This window comes from Ailuropoda melanoleuca, chromosome 14 (assembly GCF_002007445.2).
Source record: "Ailuropoda melanoleuca isolate Jingjing chromosome 14, ASM200744v2, whole genome shotgun sequence".
Taxonomy (NCBI): Eukaryota; Metazoa; Chordata; class Mammalia; order Carnivora; family Ursidae; genus Ailuropoda; species Ailuropoda melanoleuca.
In genome coordinates, this window is record NC_048231.1 from 49,299,003 (window position 1) to 49,311,539 (window position 12,537).

At 41.9% G+C, this 12,537-nt stretch overlaps 1 protein-coding gene across 2 annotated transcripts; it reads right to left on the reverse strand.

Annotated features, from left to right (window-relative positions):
• Positions 1-4,732: 4,732 nt before the first annotated feature.
• Positions 4,733-10,698, reverse strand: TXNDC2 (thioredoxin domain containing 2). 2 transcript variants are annotated; one of them, XM_019802274.2, is made up of 2 exons: positions 7,763-10,698; positions 4,733-7,469 (listed from the first exon to the last, which is right to left on the reverse strand). In XM_019802274.2, exons 1-2 carry the CDS (start codon positions 7,863-7,865, stop codon positions 5,944-5,946), a joined length of 1,629 nt encoding a protein of 542 aa, XP_019657833.1. In that variant the 5' UTR covers positions 7,866-10,698; the 3' UTR covers positions 4,733-5,943. The 2 variants fall into 2 exon arrangements, with proteins under 2 accessions (XP_019657833.1, XP_034498917.1); XM_034643026.1 differs by having other exon boundaries at positions 4,733-7,452; positions 7,775-7,780.
• Between the last annotated feature and the right edge of the window lie 1,839 nt (positions 10,699-12,537).

Consider the following 12,537-nt stretch of genomic DNA (forward strand, 5'->3'; position numbering starts at 1 on the left):
GAAAAAACGAAAATAGAAGCTGGTCTTAAAAAAATCCACGCCCACGAATGTAGATTACGGGAGATTACTGACTCTATGAAACGATCCAATGTCAGAATCATCGGCATCCCTGAAGGGGTGGAGAAAAACAGAGGTCTAGAAGAGATATTTGAACAAATTGTAGCTGAAAACTTCCCTAATCTAGCAAGGGAAACAAGCATTCGTGTCCAAGAGGCAGAGAGGACCCCATCCAAGCTCAACCAGGACAAACCTACGCCACGGCATGTCATAGTGCAATTCGCAAATATTAGATCCAAGGATACAGTATTGAAAGCGGCCAGGGCAAAGAAATTTCTCACGTACCAAGGCAAAGGTATCAGGATTACGTCAGACCTGTCTACAGAGACCTGGAATGAGAGAAAGGCTTGGGGGGGCATTTTTAAAGCTCTTTCAGAGAAAAACATGCAGCCAAGGATCCTTTATCCAGCAAAGCTGTCATTCAGAATTGATGGAGAAATAAAGACGTTCCAAAATCGCCAATCATTAACCAATTTCGTAACCACGAAACCAGCCCTACAGGAGATATTAAGGGGGGCTCTATAAAGGTAAAAAGGCCCCAAGAGTGATACAGAGCAGCAAGTCACAACCGATACAAAGACTTTAAAGAGAAATGGCATCATTAAAATCATATCTGTCAATAATCTCTATCAATCTAAATGGCTTAAACTCTCCCATAAAACGCCACAGGGTTGCAGATTGGATAAAAAGACATGACCCATCCATTTGCTGTCTACAAGAGACTCATTTTGAACCCAAAGATGCATTCAGACTTAGAGTAAGGGGATGGAGTACCATCTTCCACGCAAATGGACCTCAAAAGAAAGCTGGAGTAGCAATTCTCATATCAGATAGACTGGATTTTAAACTAGAGGCCATAGAGAGAGATACAGAAGGGCACTATATTATTCTTAAAGGAAGTATTCAACAAGTGGATATGACAATTATTAATATATATGCCCCCAACAGGGGAGCAGCAAGATACACAAGCCAACTCTTAACCAAAATAAAGAGACATATAGATAAGAACACAGTAATAGTAGGGGACCTCAACACCCCACTATCAGAAATAGACAGAACACCCTGGCAAAAACTAAGCAAAGAATCAAAGGCTTTGAATGCCATACTCGACGAGTTGGACCTCATAGATATATATAGAACACTACACCCCAGAACCAAAGAATACTCATTCTATTCAAATGCCCATGGAACATTCTCAAGAATAGATCATGCTCTGGGACACAAAACAGGTCTCAGCCAATACCAAAAGATTGAAATTATCCCCTGCATATTCTCAGACCACAACGCTCTGAAATTGGAACTCAACCACAAGGAAAAACCTGGAAGAAACTCAAACACTTGGAGGCTAAGAACCATCCTGCTCAAGAATGACTCGATAAACCAGGAAATCAAAAAACAAATTAAACAATTTATGGAGACCAACGAGAATGAATACACAACGGTCCAAAACCTATGGGATACTGCAAAGGCAGTCCTAAGGGGGAAATACATAGCCATCCAAGCCTCACTCAAAAGAATAGAAAAATCTAAAATGCAGTTTCTATATTCTCACCTCAAGAAACTGGAACAGCAACAGAGGGACAGGCCTAACCCACTGACAAGGAAGGAGTTGACCAAGATTAGAGCAGAAATCAATGAATTAGAGACCAGAACCACAGTAGAGCAGATCAACAGGACTAGAAGCTGGTTCTTTGAGAGAATCCATAAAATTGATAGACCACTGGCAAAACTTGTCCAAAAACAAAGAGAAAGGACTGAGATTATTAAAATTATGACTGAAAAGGGAGAGGTCACGACCAGCACCATTGAAATTGCAAGGATTATTAGAAACTTTTATCAACAGCTATATGCCAAAAAACTAAACAATCTGGAAGAGATGGAGGCCTTCCTGGAAACCTATAAACTACCAAGACTGAAACAGGAAGAAATAGATTTCTTAAATAGGCCAATTAACTATGAAGAAATTGAGTCAGTGATAAACAACCTTCCAAATAATAAAACTCCAGGCCCAGACGGTTTTCCTGGGGAATTCTACCAAACATTCAAAGAAGAAATAATACCTATTCTCCTAAAGCTATTTCAAAAAATAGAAACAGAAGGAAAGCTACCAAACTCATTCTATGAGGCTAATATTACCTTGATCCCCAAACCAGGCAAAGACCCCCTCAAAAAGGAGAATTACAGACCGATTTCTCTAATGAATATGGATGCCAAAATCCTCAACAAGATCCTTGCTAATAGAATCCAACAGTACATTAAAAGGATTATCCATCATGACCAAGTGGGATTCATACCTGGGATGCAAGCATGGTTCAACACTCGCAAATCAATCAATGTGATACATCATATCAACAAGAAAAGACTCAAGAACCATATGATCCTCTCAATTGATGCAGAAAAAGCATTTGACAAAATACAGCATCCTTTCCTGATTAAAACCCTTCAGAGTGTAGGAATAGAGGGTACATTTCTCAATCTCATAAAAGCCATCTATGAAAAGCCTACTGCAAGCATTATTCTCAATGGGGAAAAGCTGGAAGCCTTTCCCTTAAGATCAGGAACACGACAAGGATGCCCACTCTCGCCACTATTATTCAACATAGTACTAGAAGTCCTTGCAACAGCAATCAGAAGACAAAAAGGGATCAAAGGTATCCAAATCGGCAAAGAAGAAGTCAAACTGTCTCTCTTTGCAGATGACATGATACTCTATATGGAAAACCCAAAGGAATCCACTCCCAAACTATTAGAAGTTATAGAACAATTCAGTAAGGTGGCAGGATACAAAATCAATGCCCAGAAATCAGTTGCATTTCTATACACGAATAACGAGACTGAAGAAAGAGAAATTAGGGAATCCATCCCATTTACAATAACACCAAAAACCATGCGTTACCTTGGAATTAACTTAACCAGAGACGTAAAGGACCTATATGCTAGAAACTATAGATCACTTTTGAAAGATATTGAGGAAGACATAAAAAGATGGAAAAATATTCCATGCTCATGGATTGGAAGAATTAACATAGTTAAAATGTCCATACTACCCAGAGCAATCTACACTTTCAATGCTATCCCGATCAAAATACCGAGGACATTTTTCAAAGAACTGGAACAAATAGTCCTTAAATTTGTATGGAACCAGAAAAGGCCCCGAATCTCCAAGGAACTGTTGAAAAGGAAAAACAAAGCTGGGGGCATCACAATGCCGGATTTCGAGCTGTACTACAAAGCTGTGATCACAAAGACAGCATGGTACTGGCACAAAAACAGACACATCGACCAATGGAACAGAATAGAGAACCCAGAAATGGACCCTCGGCTCTTTGGGCAACTAATCTTTGATAAAGCAGGAAAAAACATCCGGTGGAAAAAAGACAGTCTCTTCAATAAATGGTGCTGGGAAAATTGGACAGCTACATGCAAAAGAATGAAACTTGACCACTCTCTCACACCATACACAAAAATAAACTCCAAATGGATGAAAGACCTCAATGTGAGACAGGAATCCATCAAAATTCTAGAGGAGAACATAGGCAACAACTTCTATGACATCGGCCAGAGCAACCTTTTTCACGACACATCTCCAAAGGCAAGAGAAATAAAAGATAAAATGAACTTATGGGACTTTATCAGGATAAAGAGCTTCTGCACAGCCAAGGAAACAGTCAAAAAAACTAAGAGACAGCCCACGGAATGGGAGAATATATTTGCAAAGGACACCACAGATAAAGGACTGGTATCCAAGATCTACAAAGAACTTCTCAAACTCAATACACGAGAAACAAATAAACAAATCATAAAATGGGCAGAAGATATGAACAGACACTTTTCCAATGAAGACATACAAATGGCTAACAGACACATGAAAAAATGTTCAAAATCATTAGCCATCAGGGAAATTCAAATCAAAACCACACTGAGATACCACCTTACGCCAGTTAGAATGGCAAAGATAGACAAGGCAAGAAACAACAATTGTTGGAGAGGATGTGGAGAAAGGGGATCCCTCCTACATTGTTGGTGGGAATGCAAGTTGGTACAGCCACTCTGGAAAACAGTGTGGAGGTCCCTTAAAAAGTTAAAAATTGAACTACCCTATGACCCAGCCATTGCACTACTGGGTGTTTACCCCAAAGATACAGACGTAGTAAAGAGAAGGGCCATATGCACCCCAATGTTCATAGCTGCATTGTCCACAATAGCCAAATCATGGAAGGAGCCGAGATGCCCTTCAACAGATGACTGGATTAAGAAGCTGTGGTCCATATATACAATGGAATATTACTCAGCTATCAGAAAGAACGAATTCTCAACATTTGCTGCAACATGGACGGCACTGGAGGAGATAATGCTAAGTGAAATAAGTCAAGCAGAGAAAGACAATTATCATATGATTTCTCTCATCTATGGAACATAAGAACTAGGATGATCGGTAGGGGAAGAAAGGGATAAAGAAAAGGGGGGTAATCAGAAGGGGGAATGAAACATGAGAGACTATGGACTATGAGAAACAAACTGAAGACTTCAGAGGGGAGGGGGTGGGGGAATGGGATAGACTGGTGATGGGTAGTAAGGAGGGCACGTATTGCATGGTGCACTGGGTGTTATACGCAACTAATGAAGCATCAAACTTTACATCGGAATCTGGGGATGTACTGTATGGTGATTAACATAATATAATAAAAAAAGAAAAAGAAAAAAGAGGACACACAAGGAAACTCTGGAGGTGAGGGATATGTTTATTACTTTGACTGTGGTAACGATGTCATGAGTGTATGCATATGTTCAAACTCATCAAATTGTGTATATTAAATACATGCTGTTTTATACGTGTGTATCACATACACATTTTTTAAAAGATTTTATTTATTTATGTGATAGAGAGACAGCCAGCGAGAGAGGGAACACAAGCAGGGGAGTGGGAGAGGAAGAAGCAGGCTCCCAGCAGAGGAGCCCGATGTGGGACTCGATCCCAGAACGTAGGGATCACACCCTGAGCCAAAGGCAGACGCTTAACGACTGTGACACCCAGGCGCCCCTACACAGTTTTTTTTTTTTTTAAACACAAAAACTCTGGACCAAGCCACCATCTGTGACCCAGACCTGGGCCTTTGGGCTCTGAGACAACTGGGAGCAGGTTTCAGAATCCCAGTTACCAGGAGACCAAGTAGGAACTCTGTCACCAGGGAACTGATGTCATAATGGCATTGAAGATCACCCTGACTTTGACCTGAATAATAAAGCTCTTGGCCTGAGAAACCAGAAGCAGGGAGCCCTGTCTCGGATTTTGTGGGCATGATTAGAAAGAGGCCTGCACTTGAGATCTGGGAACATGCCTTGGTCTCGACTCTGCCACCAAGGAATCCCACACAGCCTTGGTGAGCCCATGGGATTTCCTGAGGCCTCCATAGCACTCCCCACACTTAGAGGAGGTTAGGTAGGATATGTGAATTTTTCAAATGCTTTGTTTCCCAAAGCATCTTATCAGAAACCCCAAATGAGAAAAAAAAGTCTCCACTCATCTTTAAATCATGTACTTCTACAGAAGGATTGTCTAAATTTCCGATGTTGCCACTAACACCAAATGAACTGAATTTTCAAGGGTGAGTTCCAAAAAAAGTCATGATCAAAAAAATAGGAGACTTGTGGACTCCCAATCTCCACCAAAGGAAATTCTAATATCACACTTTGCTACCAACGAAAACATGGTCACAACATGCTTTTGTGCTTTACTACTTTTTGAAAAGGTGGAGCTAATACTTCATCATTTATGAGCAGGTGTCATTCAGACATACACTTTCATTATGGCTCATCTCTTTTAGTAAATAAAAAAATCACAAGCTATAACCAGCTGACTGTTAACAGTGCTTTCAGAATCCACAATTACTTTAATTCTGCAATGCTTGCTTCGAGTTTTTCTTTAATGGCGCCACAAAATTCTCCCACCTTTTCTTCTTTTTTATAAAACTGAAATGTTGGGATGCAAATGACCTCCAGGTCTCTCACCAGCTCCTCACACTCATCAGCATCCACTTCCAGGAACACCACATCCTCATATTTCAAGGACAGGGACCGGAAAAGGGGCTTGATGGCCCTGCAAGGCCCACACCAGGTGGCCGAGAAGTCCACGGCTACCAGCCTCTCCCCGGCCTCCTTGAGTGCCAACTCAAAGTCCTCCTTGGTCAGGATCACTTTCACCAAGTCCACCTCCGGGAGTTCCATGGTCTCTGATGGCTTCAGAACATTGCCTTCTACGGGCTGGATGGCTTCTTCTGAAGACTTGGGAATGTCACCCTCCTTGGACTCAGTGGTCTCTATTGAGGACTTGATGTCCCTCTCTCTGGGCAGGATGTTTTCTTCTGAGGACTTGGAAGTGTGGCTGTCCTTGGACAGGGTGGTTTTTGCTAAGACCTTGGGGCTGCTGACCTGCTTAGACTGGAAAGTTTTTGCTGGCAGCTTGGGGGTGTTGGCCCCTTTGGGCAGAATGGATTTTGCTAAGGACTTGGGGCCATTGCCCTGCTTAGGCAGGATGGGTTTTGCTGGGGAACTGGTGCCACCCTGCTTGGGTAGGATGTTTTGTCCTGAAGAAGTAGACGTGACATCTTCCTTTGGCAGGGTGGTTTTTCCTGAGGAATTGAGAATGTCATCTTGTTTGGGTGGGATAATTTTTTCTAAAGACTGGGGAGTGTCAGCCTGCTTGGGTGGGATGATTTTTGCTGAAAAATTGAGGGTGTCAGTCTGTTTGGGAGGGATGGTTTTTGCTGAAAAATTGGGGGTGTCAGCCTGCTTGAGTGGGATGGTTTTCAATAAAAAATTGGGGGTGCCAGCCTGCGTGGGTGGGATGGTTTTTGCTGGGAAATTGAGGATATCAGCCTGTTTGTATGGGGTGGTTTTAATTGGGGAATTGGGGGTATCACCCTGCTTGGGTGGGATGATTTTTGCTACAAAACTGGAGGTGTCAGCCTGTTTGGGTGATATGGGTTTTGCTAAGGAATTGAAGATGTCAGTCTGCTTCAGTGGGATAATTTTTTCTGGGGAGTCGGGGGTTTCAGCCTGCTTGGGCAGAATCATTTTTGCTGAAGAATTGGGGGTATCACTCTGCTTAGGTGGGATGATTGTTGCTGACAAACTGGGGGTTTCAGCCGGCTTGGGCATGATGGGTTTTGCGAAGAAACTGGGGATGTCAGCCTGTTTGGGCTGCACTGTTCTTGCTGACGCATTGGAGATGCTACCGCCCCATTCAGGTGGGAGTATGTCCTTGGGCTGTGGACCTTTGGACTCCTTTGCAGACATGTGTTGTATGTTGTTGACCTCACGGGCCAAGGCCTTCTCCTGGATATGTGGTGGGTCCAAGAATTCTGGGACCAACGGAGTCACATGGGTGGACAGACCCTGTAATAATGGACTTTCTGAACAGAAAAATAAATAAATAAAAATGCAAAAGAAGAAACAAAAAAAAAAATTCTTATCGCATACTCCAGGGAAGACTAATGTCATTCTTAGAGCCCACAAATGTAGTTTTATAAATGATGTATCAACTTGAATAATCACATTCAACAGAAGGCCAGGCAGCATGTGATTACATGTATCTTTATATAGAATTGTTTTTTTTTTTTTAACTACAACTTTTCTTTGCTTCAATCCTGCTGCCTTCTCCCTAAGCATGTAGGTCCCTAAGGTGGCTCTCTTCCCTCCCACTTACCATTAGCATCACCTTGACTGGCTTCTTCTTGTTTCTCTGGACTCATTTTCGGTTCTTCCAGGGCTCCTGCTCCATCACTTTCTGCTTCCAGTTCCTTGTCCATATCCACTCATGCTTCATGCGTGTGTCATAGTGAAGACGAGGTTGTACCCCCCAACTTTTTCCGACCTCTCCAACCTACATCATACAACGAGTAACAACTTACATGCGGGTGGTACTTACAGCTGGTTTTCCCTCTTGGGACTCACAACAGTAGTATTGGAGAGTTTCATGACTGCCTTGGATATGGCAGCCGAGCTGTGTGTTAGCCTGTGCCCAGTGCCTGCTATGTGTTCACAGGCATTATTTCCTATAACACAACAAACCACTAGGTAAGTACCATTATGATCCCCACTTTACAAATAAGAAAGTTGAGCCTTGGACAAGTTATATAACTTGCTCAAGGTCACAAAGCTAGTAGGTGGGCCTGTTCCAAGCCTGCCCTTTGAATACTACACTGAACTGTTCTGTTTGCCGAAGGACAGTAACTCAAAACCAACTTTCCCACAACCTCCCTCTAGGACTCTTCAGCTCCAGCTTCCGACTTTCTGACTCACCACTATAACCATCTGTGTCTCCTCCTAACCATGTTACCCTCCTCTACAAAGTCCTGACTGTCAGTTGTCCTGTTTGAGCTATTTGGGAGTAGATTATGACATGGAAAAATTACCTGAGAAGAAGTGAAAACATCACACCTTCTATCCAAATAAATAGGGATCCAAGAGAACGAGTACATGTGTCCTGGCCTCCCCTCCCCAAGAATGAAATCTCAGCGTGGGTACAGGTTAGACGTATTCAGAGGAAAGCTGACAGCAGAGCAGTATTTGCCTGGGCTCCATCTGGGGGGCCAGGAAGAGCCCACATCTGTGTGGACTCCACATCAACATGGCAGCGTGGGCTCCTGGGAGAGACTGGGTTTTGGCGCCAGGGGCATGCTCCTGGCCCCACAGCCTGCTGTGCACATGCCAGGGATCTAAAAACCCTACACAACCTGGAGTGGGGCTGAGTGTCCTGGGGAGGCCAGCAGACCTACTGGGGCCTCAAGGTAGAGGAAAGAAGCCACTGTGAAGGGGGATTTGTGACCAGAGGCAAGGACTGGAGTCACAGGCTCGACCAGTGGGTAAAAACATGGTGCGCCACTGCCTAGATGGGACCAATGGTCCTCAGCAGTCTTCAGTCTAGGGACCAGGCCAGACTAACCACTTCACATGGGAAACCAGAGGCAGAGGGCTAGGCCATAACTAGGCCACAACACTCTGTGCACCCAGATATTATGGAGAAAGGGGAGGAACCAGAAAGACCAAGCTGCTACCAGAATTAAAACATGTTCATCAGACTGAAATTTCAGAAACAGGCAGATTGAATCCTGCCCCTCACCATTCCTCCTCAAATCCCCTAGACATAAGGCCCATGGAGAAAGTAGACCCACTGTAGAAAATTTTAAAGCCACATTCTATTTGTACACCTTCATAAAAGTGAGGAGATCTGTGACCCTGCTGCATTTATACTTGGGGGATCTGAGCTGTGTTTTAGATTTGGCAGAATGGTTCCAATTATTTCTACTCTTCATTCTGCAGTTCAGATGGATTCCAAGCAACTTGAAATATCGATGCCTCTGAATAATTTTCATTCAACTTATCATAAAATGTATTTTTTCCTGAAAATACATTTTTTTCCTTTAGCAAAAGCTGGTCCCTAAATTGCTCATGAACCCTTATGTTAGCTGTGGTTCTGTCATGGAAACAATAAATCAGCTATTTTAGGCATGGAAAGATTTATCTCATTATAAAATAGCTGGAAAGCCTGCCTTTGGACTAGGTGTCCTGGGATAATTCCTAGAAAAATGAGCAGCACTGCAGAACCGGCCTGCCAAGGGAGCTGCAGCCTCCGTGATATCAGGAAGGCAGGGAACCAGAAGTCATTGACTCCAAAAACTTTCTGCTCTAGCTGCAATCCAAGGAGGAAACAGCCAGTGCCCCAACCCCCTCTTAGCTCAGAGCTAGAGCTAAACGCCACAGGTAGAGAGGCGCAAAGATGCAAGGTGATGGCTTTCTTCCCATTCGGTTCCATCTACTGGCAGAATCAATTTTGCAACCAGAACCCCAGGGGAGTAAAGAAAAAAATGTGTTTTTCCGATTTCCAGCCTCTGCAGTGAGGGAAAGACACTAGAAGTTGGAATAAATACTGTGTGAAATTCATTTCTACCCTGTGCTTACAAAGACAACGTGGCAGTCTAATTTTTTATACATTATCCTGGCATAATTTTTTTGGTTTTATAATTACAAAAATAATACATGCTCATAATAGAAACATTAGGAAATACAAGTAAAAAGAAAATAAGAATTACTCCAAGTGCCCATCTTTAAGGATCACCACTATGAATATTGTGATATATATTCTCTGCCTTTCTTGTATTTACACATAGATATTTTCAAATGAGATAATGTCCCAAAAGGTACTATTGTAATCCTTTTCATTTAAGAATATATTTTGAATCTTCTCCACATCAAAACCTATAGCAGGGGTCAGGAAACTTTTTCTGAAAAGTGACAACTTTAGACTTTGCAGACCACATGGTCTCAGTCACAGCAACTCAATTCTGCCTTTATAACATGCAAGCAGCTGTTGCAGGTTGAATGGTGTCCTCCCAAAATTCATATGCTGCAGTGTTAACCCCCAAATGTACCTCCGAATGTGACCTTTTTTGGAAATAGGGTCATTGTAGATGTAATTAGTTAAGATGAGGTCATACTGGAGTAGGGTGGGCTCCTAATCAAATATGACTGGCATCCTTAGAGAAAGGGGGCATTTGGACACAGACACACACAGAGGTAAGGCACCGAGAAGGTGCAGAAGATGGCCATCTATGCAAGGAGAGAGGCCTGGAACAGATCTTTTCCTCACAGTGTTCAGAAAAAAACATGCTGTGGACACCTTGACTTTGGATTTTTAACCTCCAGAGCAGTGAGACAATACATTTCTGCTGTATAAGCCACCCAGTCGGTGGTATAACAGCCCTAGCAAACTAATATGGCAGCCATATAAATGGGCATGGCTGTGTTCTAATAAAACTTAATTTACAAAAACAGGCAGCTGGCCAATGAACACAGTCCATCCCTGACCTACATAATCATTTTTAATGACTGATTAATGTTCCTTTGAATGGACGAATTACAATTTATTTGAACAAGTTCCTATTGATGGACATAAAGGCTGTTTTTATTATTTGCTATTATAAGCAATATAAAAATAAACATTTACAGATAAATGTCTTCACACATTCTTAATTATTTTCTCAGAATACAATTCTAGAAATGGATTCCCTATATCAATTGGTAGGCATTTTAAAGACTTCTGTCCCAATCTTAACTATCAGCAAGGTGTGAAAGTACAATTTGATGGACAAATAAAGTTATGTTATTAATATCTTAATCTGCATTTACTTATTAAGTTGAACTTTGGGGGGGCATATTTACCATCAATTTATATTTCTTCCTTTGCAAACGGATGTGTCAGAGCCTCCAGCCTCAGCCTTGACTGTTGGTAAGGGGGAGGCATCTCCATATACGTTAGTTCCCTTACATTTTGCCAGTTATTATCATAGTCTTTCTCAGTTTGTCTTTCAATTTTGTTCATGATATTTTTGGAGCAACAAAATGCTCCAATGGATGCTTCCATTTTTGTGTAGTTAAATCCATCAGTTTTGCCTTTTATGATTTTCACTTCTCGTGGTATATTTCTTTATAAACTTCTGACTTTCTAAGACTGCCTCCTCCATAGCCCCAAATGATAATAACAATAAAACCCGTAAAAATAATAGTGCTAAAACTTTCTAGGATTTAATTCAATGAGAATCCCGATAATCTAAAGTGAAGTCGGTCTGTAAGTCATTCCTTTGGCTAACTTATTGAAAAGTTAGCCATCTCAGACAGACAGTAAAAAGAATCATGTATAAACACTTAGAGCTTTAATTTTTCTTTCTTTCTTTTCTTTTCTTTCTTTCTTTCTTTCTTTCTTTCTTTCTTTCTTTCTGTTTCTTTCTCTCTTTCTTTTCTTTCTTCTTTCTTTCTTTCTCTTTCTTTCTCTCTTTCTTTTCTTTCTTCTTTCTTTCTTTCTTTCTTTCTTTCTTTCTTTCTTTCTTTCTTTCTTTCTTCTTTTTTAGTGGATGTGAGGTGCAGAGGGAAAAGGAGAGAATCTTAAGCAGGCTCCACGTTCATCGGAGCCCGATGCAGGGCTCAATCTCACGACCCTGAGATCATGACCTGAGCTGAAATCAAGAGTCAGACAGTTAACCAACCGAGCCACCCAGGTGCCCCAGAGCTTTAATTGTTTTATACACTCCATGTATCTAAGTGACCACCAATTTACTATGGAATAGTAAAAACATTTTTCCTATAAAGTTTCAGACTTTTGGTTATTTATCATATCATAATGGATAGGTGACAGGAAGTGGCGAAATTGAGTATGAATTGAGACTAAATAGGACATTTTGTGTAATTTTGTAAGAACTCTGCTAGAAATGGGGCACCTGGGTGGCTCAGTCTTTAGGCGTCTGCCTTCAGCTCGGGGCGTGGTCCCGGCGTTCTGGGATCGAGCGCCGCATCAGGCTTCTCCGCTGGGAGCCTGCTTCTTCCTCTCCCACTCCCCCTGCTTGTGTTCCCTCTCTCGCTGGCTGTCTCTCTCAGTCAAACAAATAAATAAAATCTTTAAAAAAAAAAAAAGAACTCTGCTAGAAA

What these genes read in the sequence shown, in the direction of transcription:
- TXNDC2 (XM_019802274.2), bottom strand. Translation starts at nt 7,865, where the DNA reads ATGGACAAGGAACTGGAAGCAGAAAGTGATGGAGCAGGAGCCCTGGAA. An exon ending in CAGTCAAGGTGATGCTAATG is followed by an intron (nt 7,470 to 7,762) that starts GTAAGTGGGAGG and finishes TTTTCTGTTCAG; the next exon opens with AAAGTCCATTATTACAGGGT.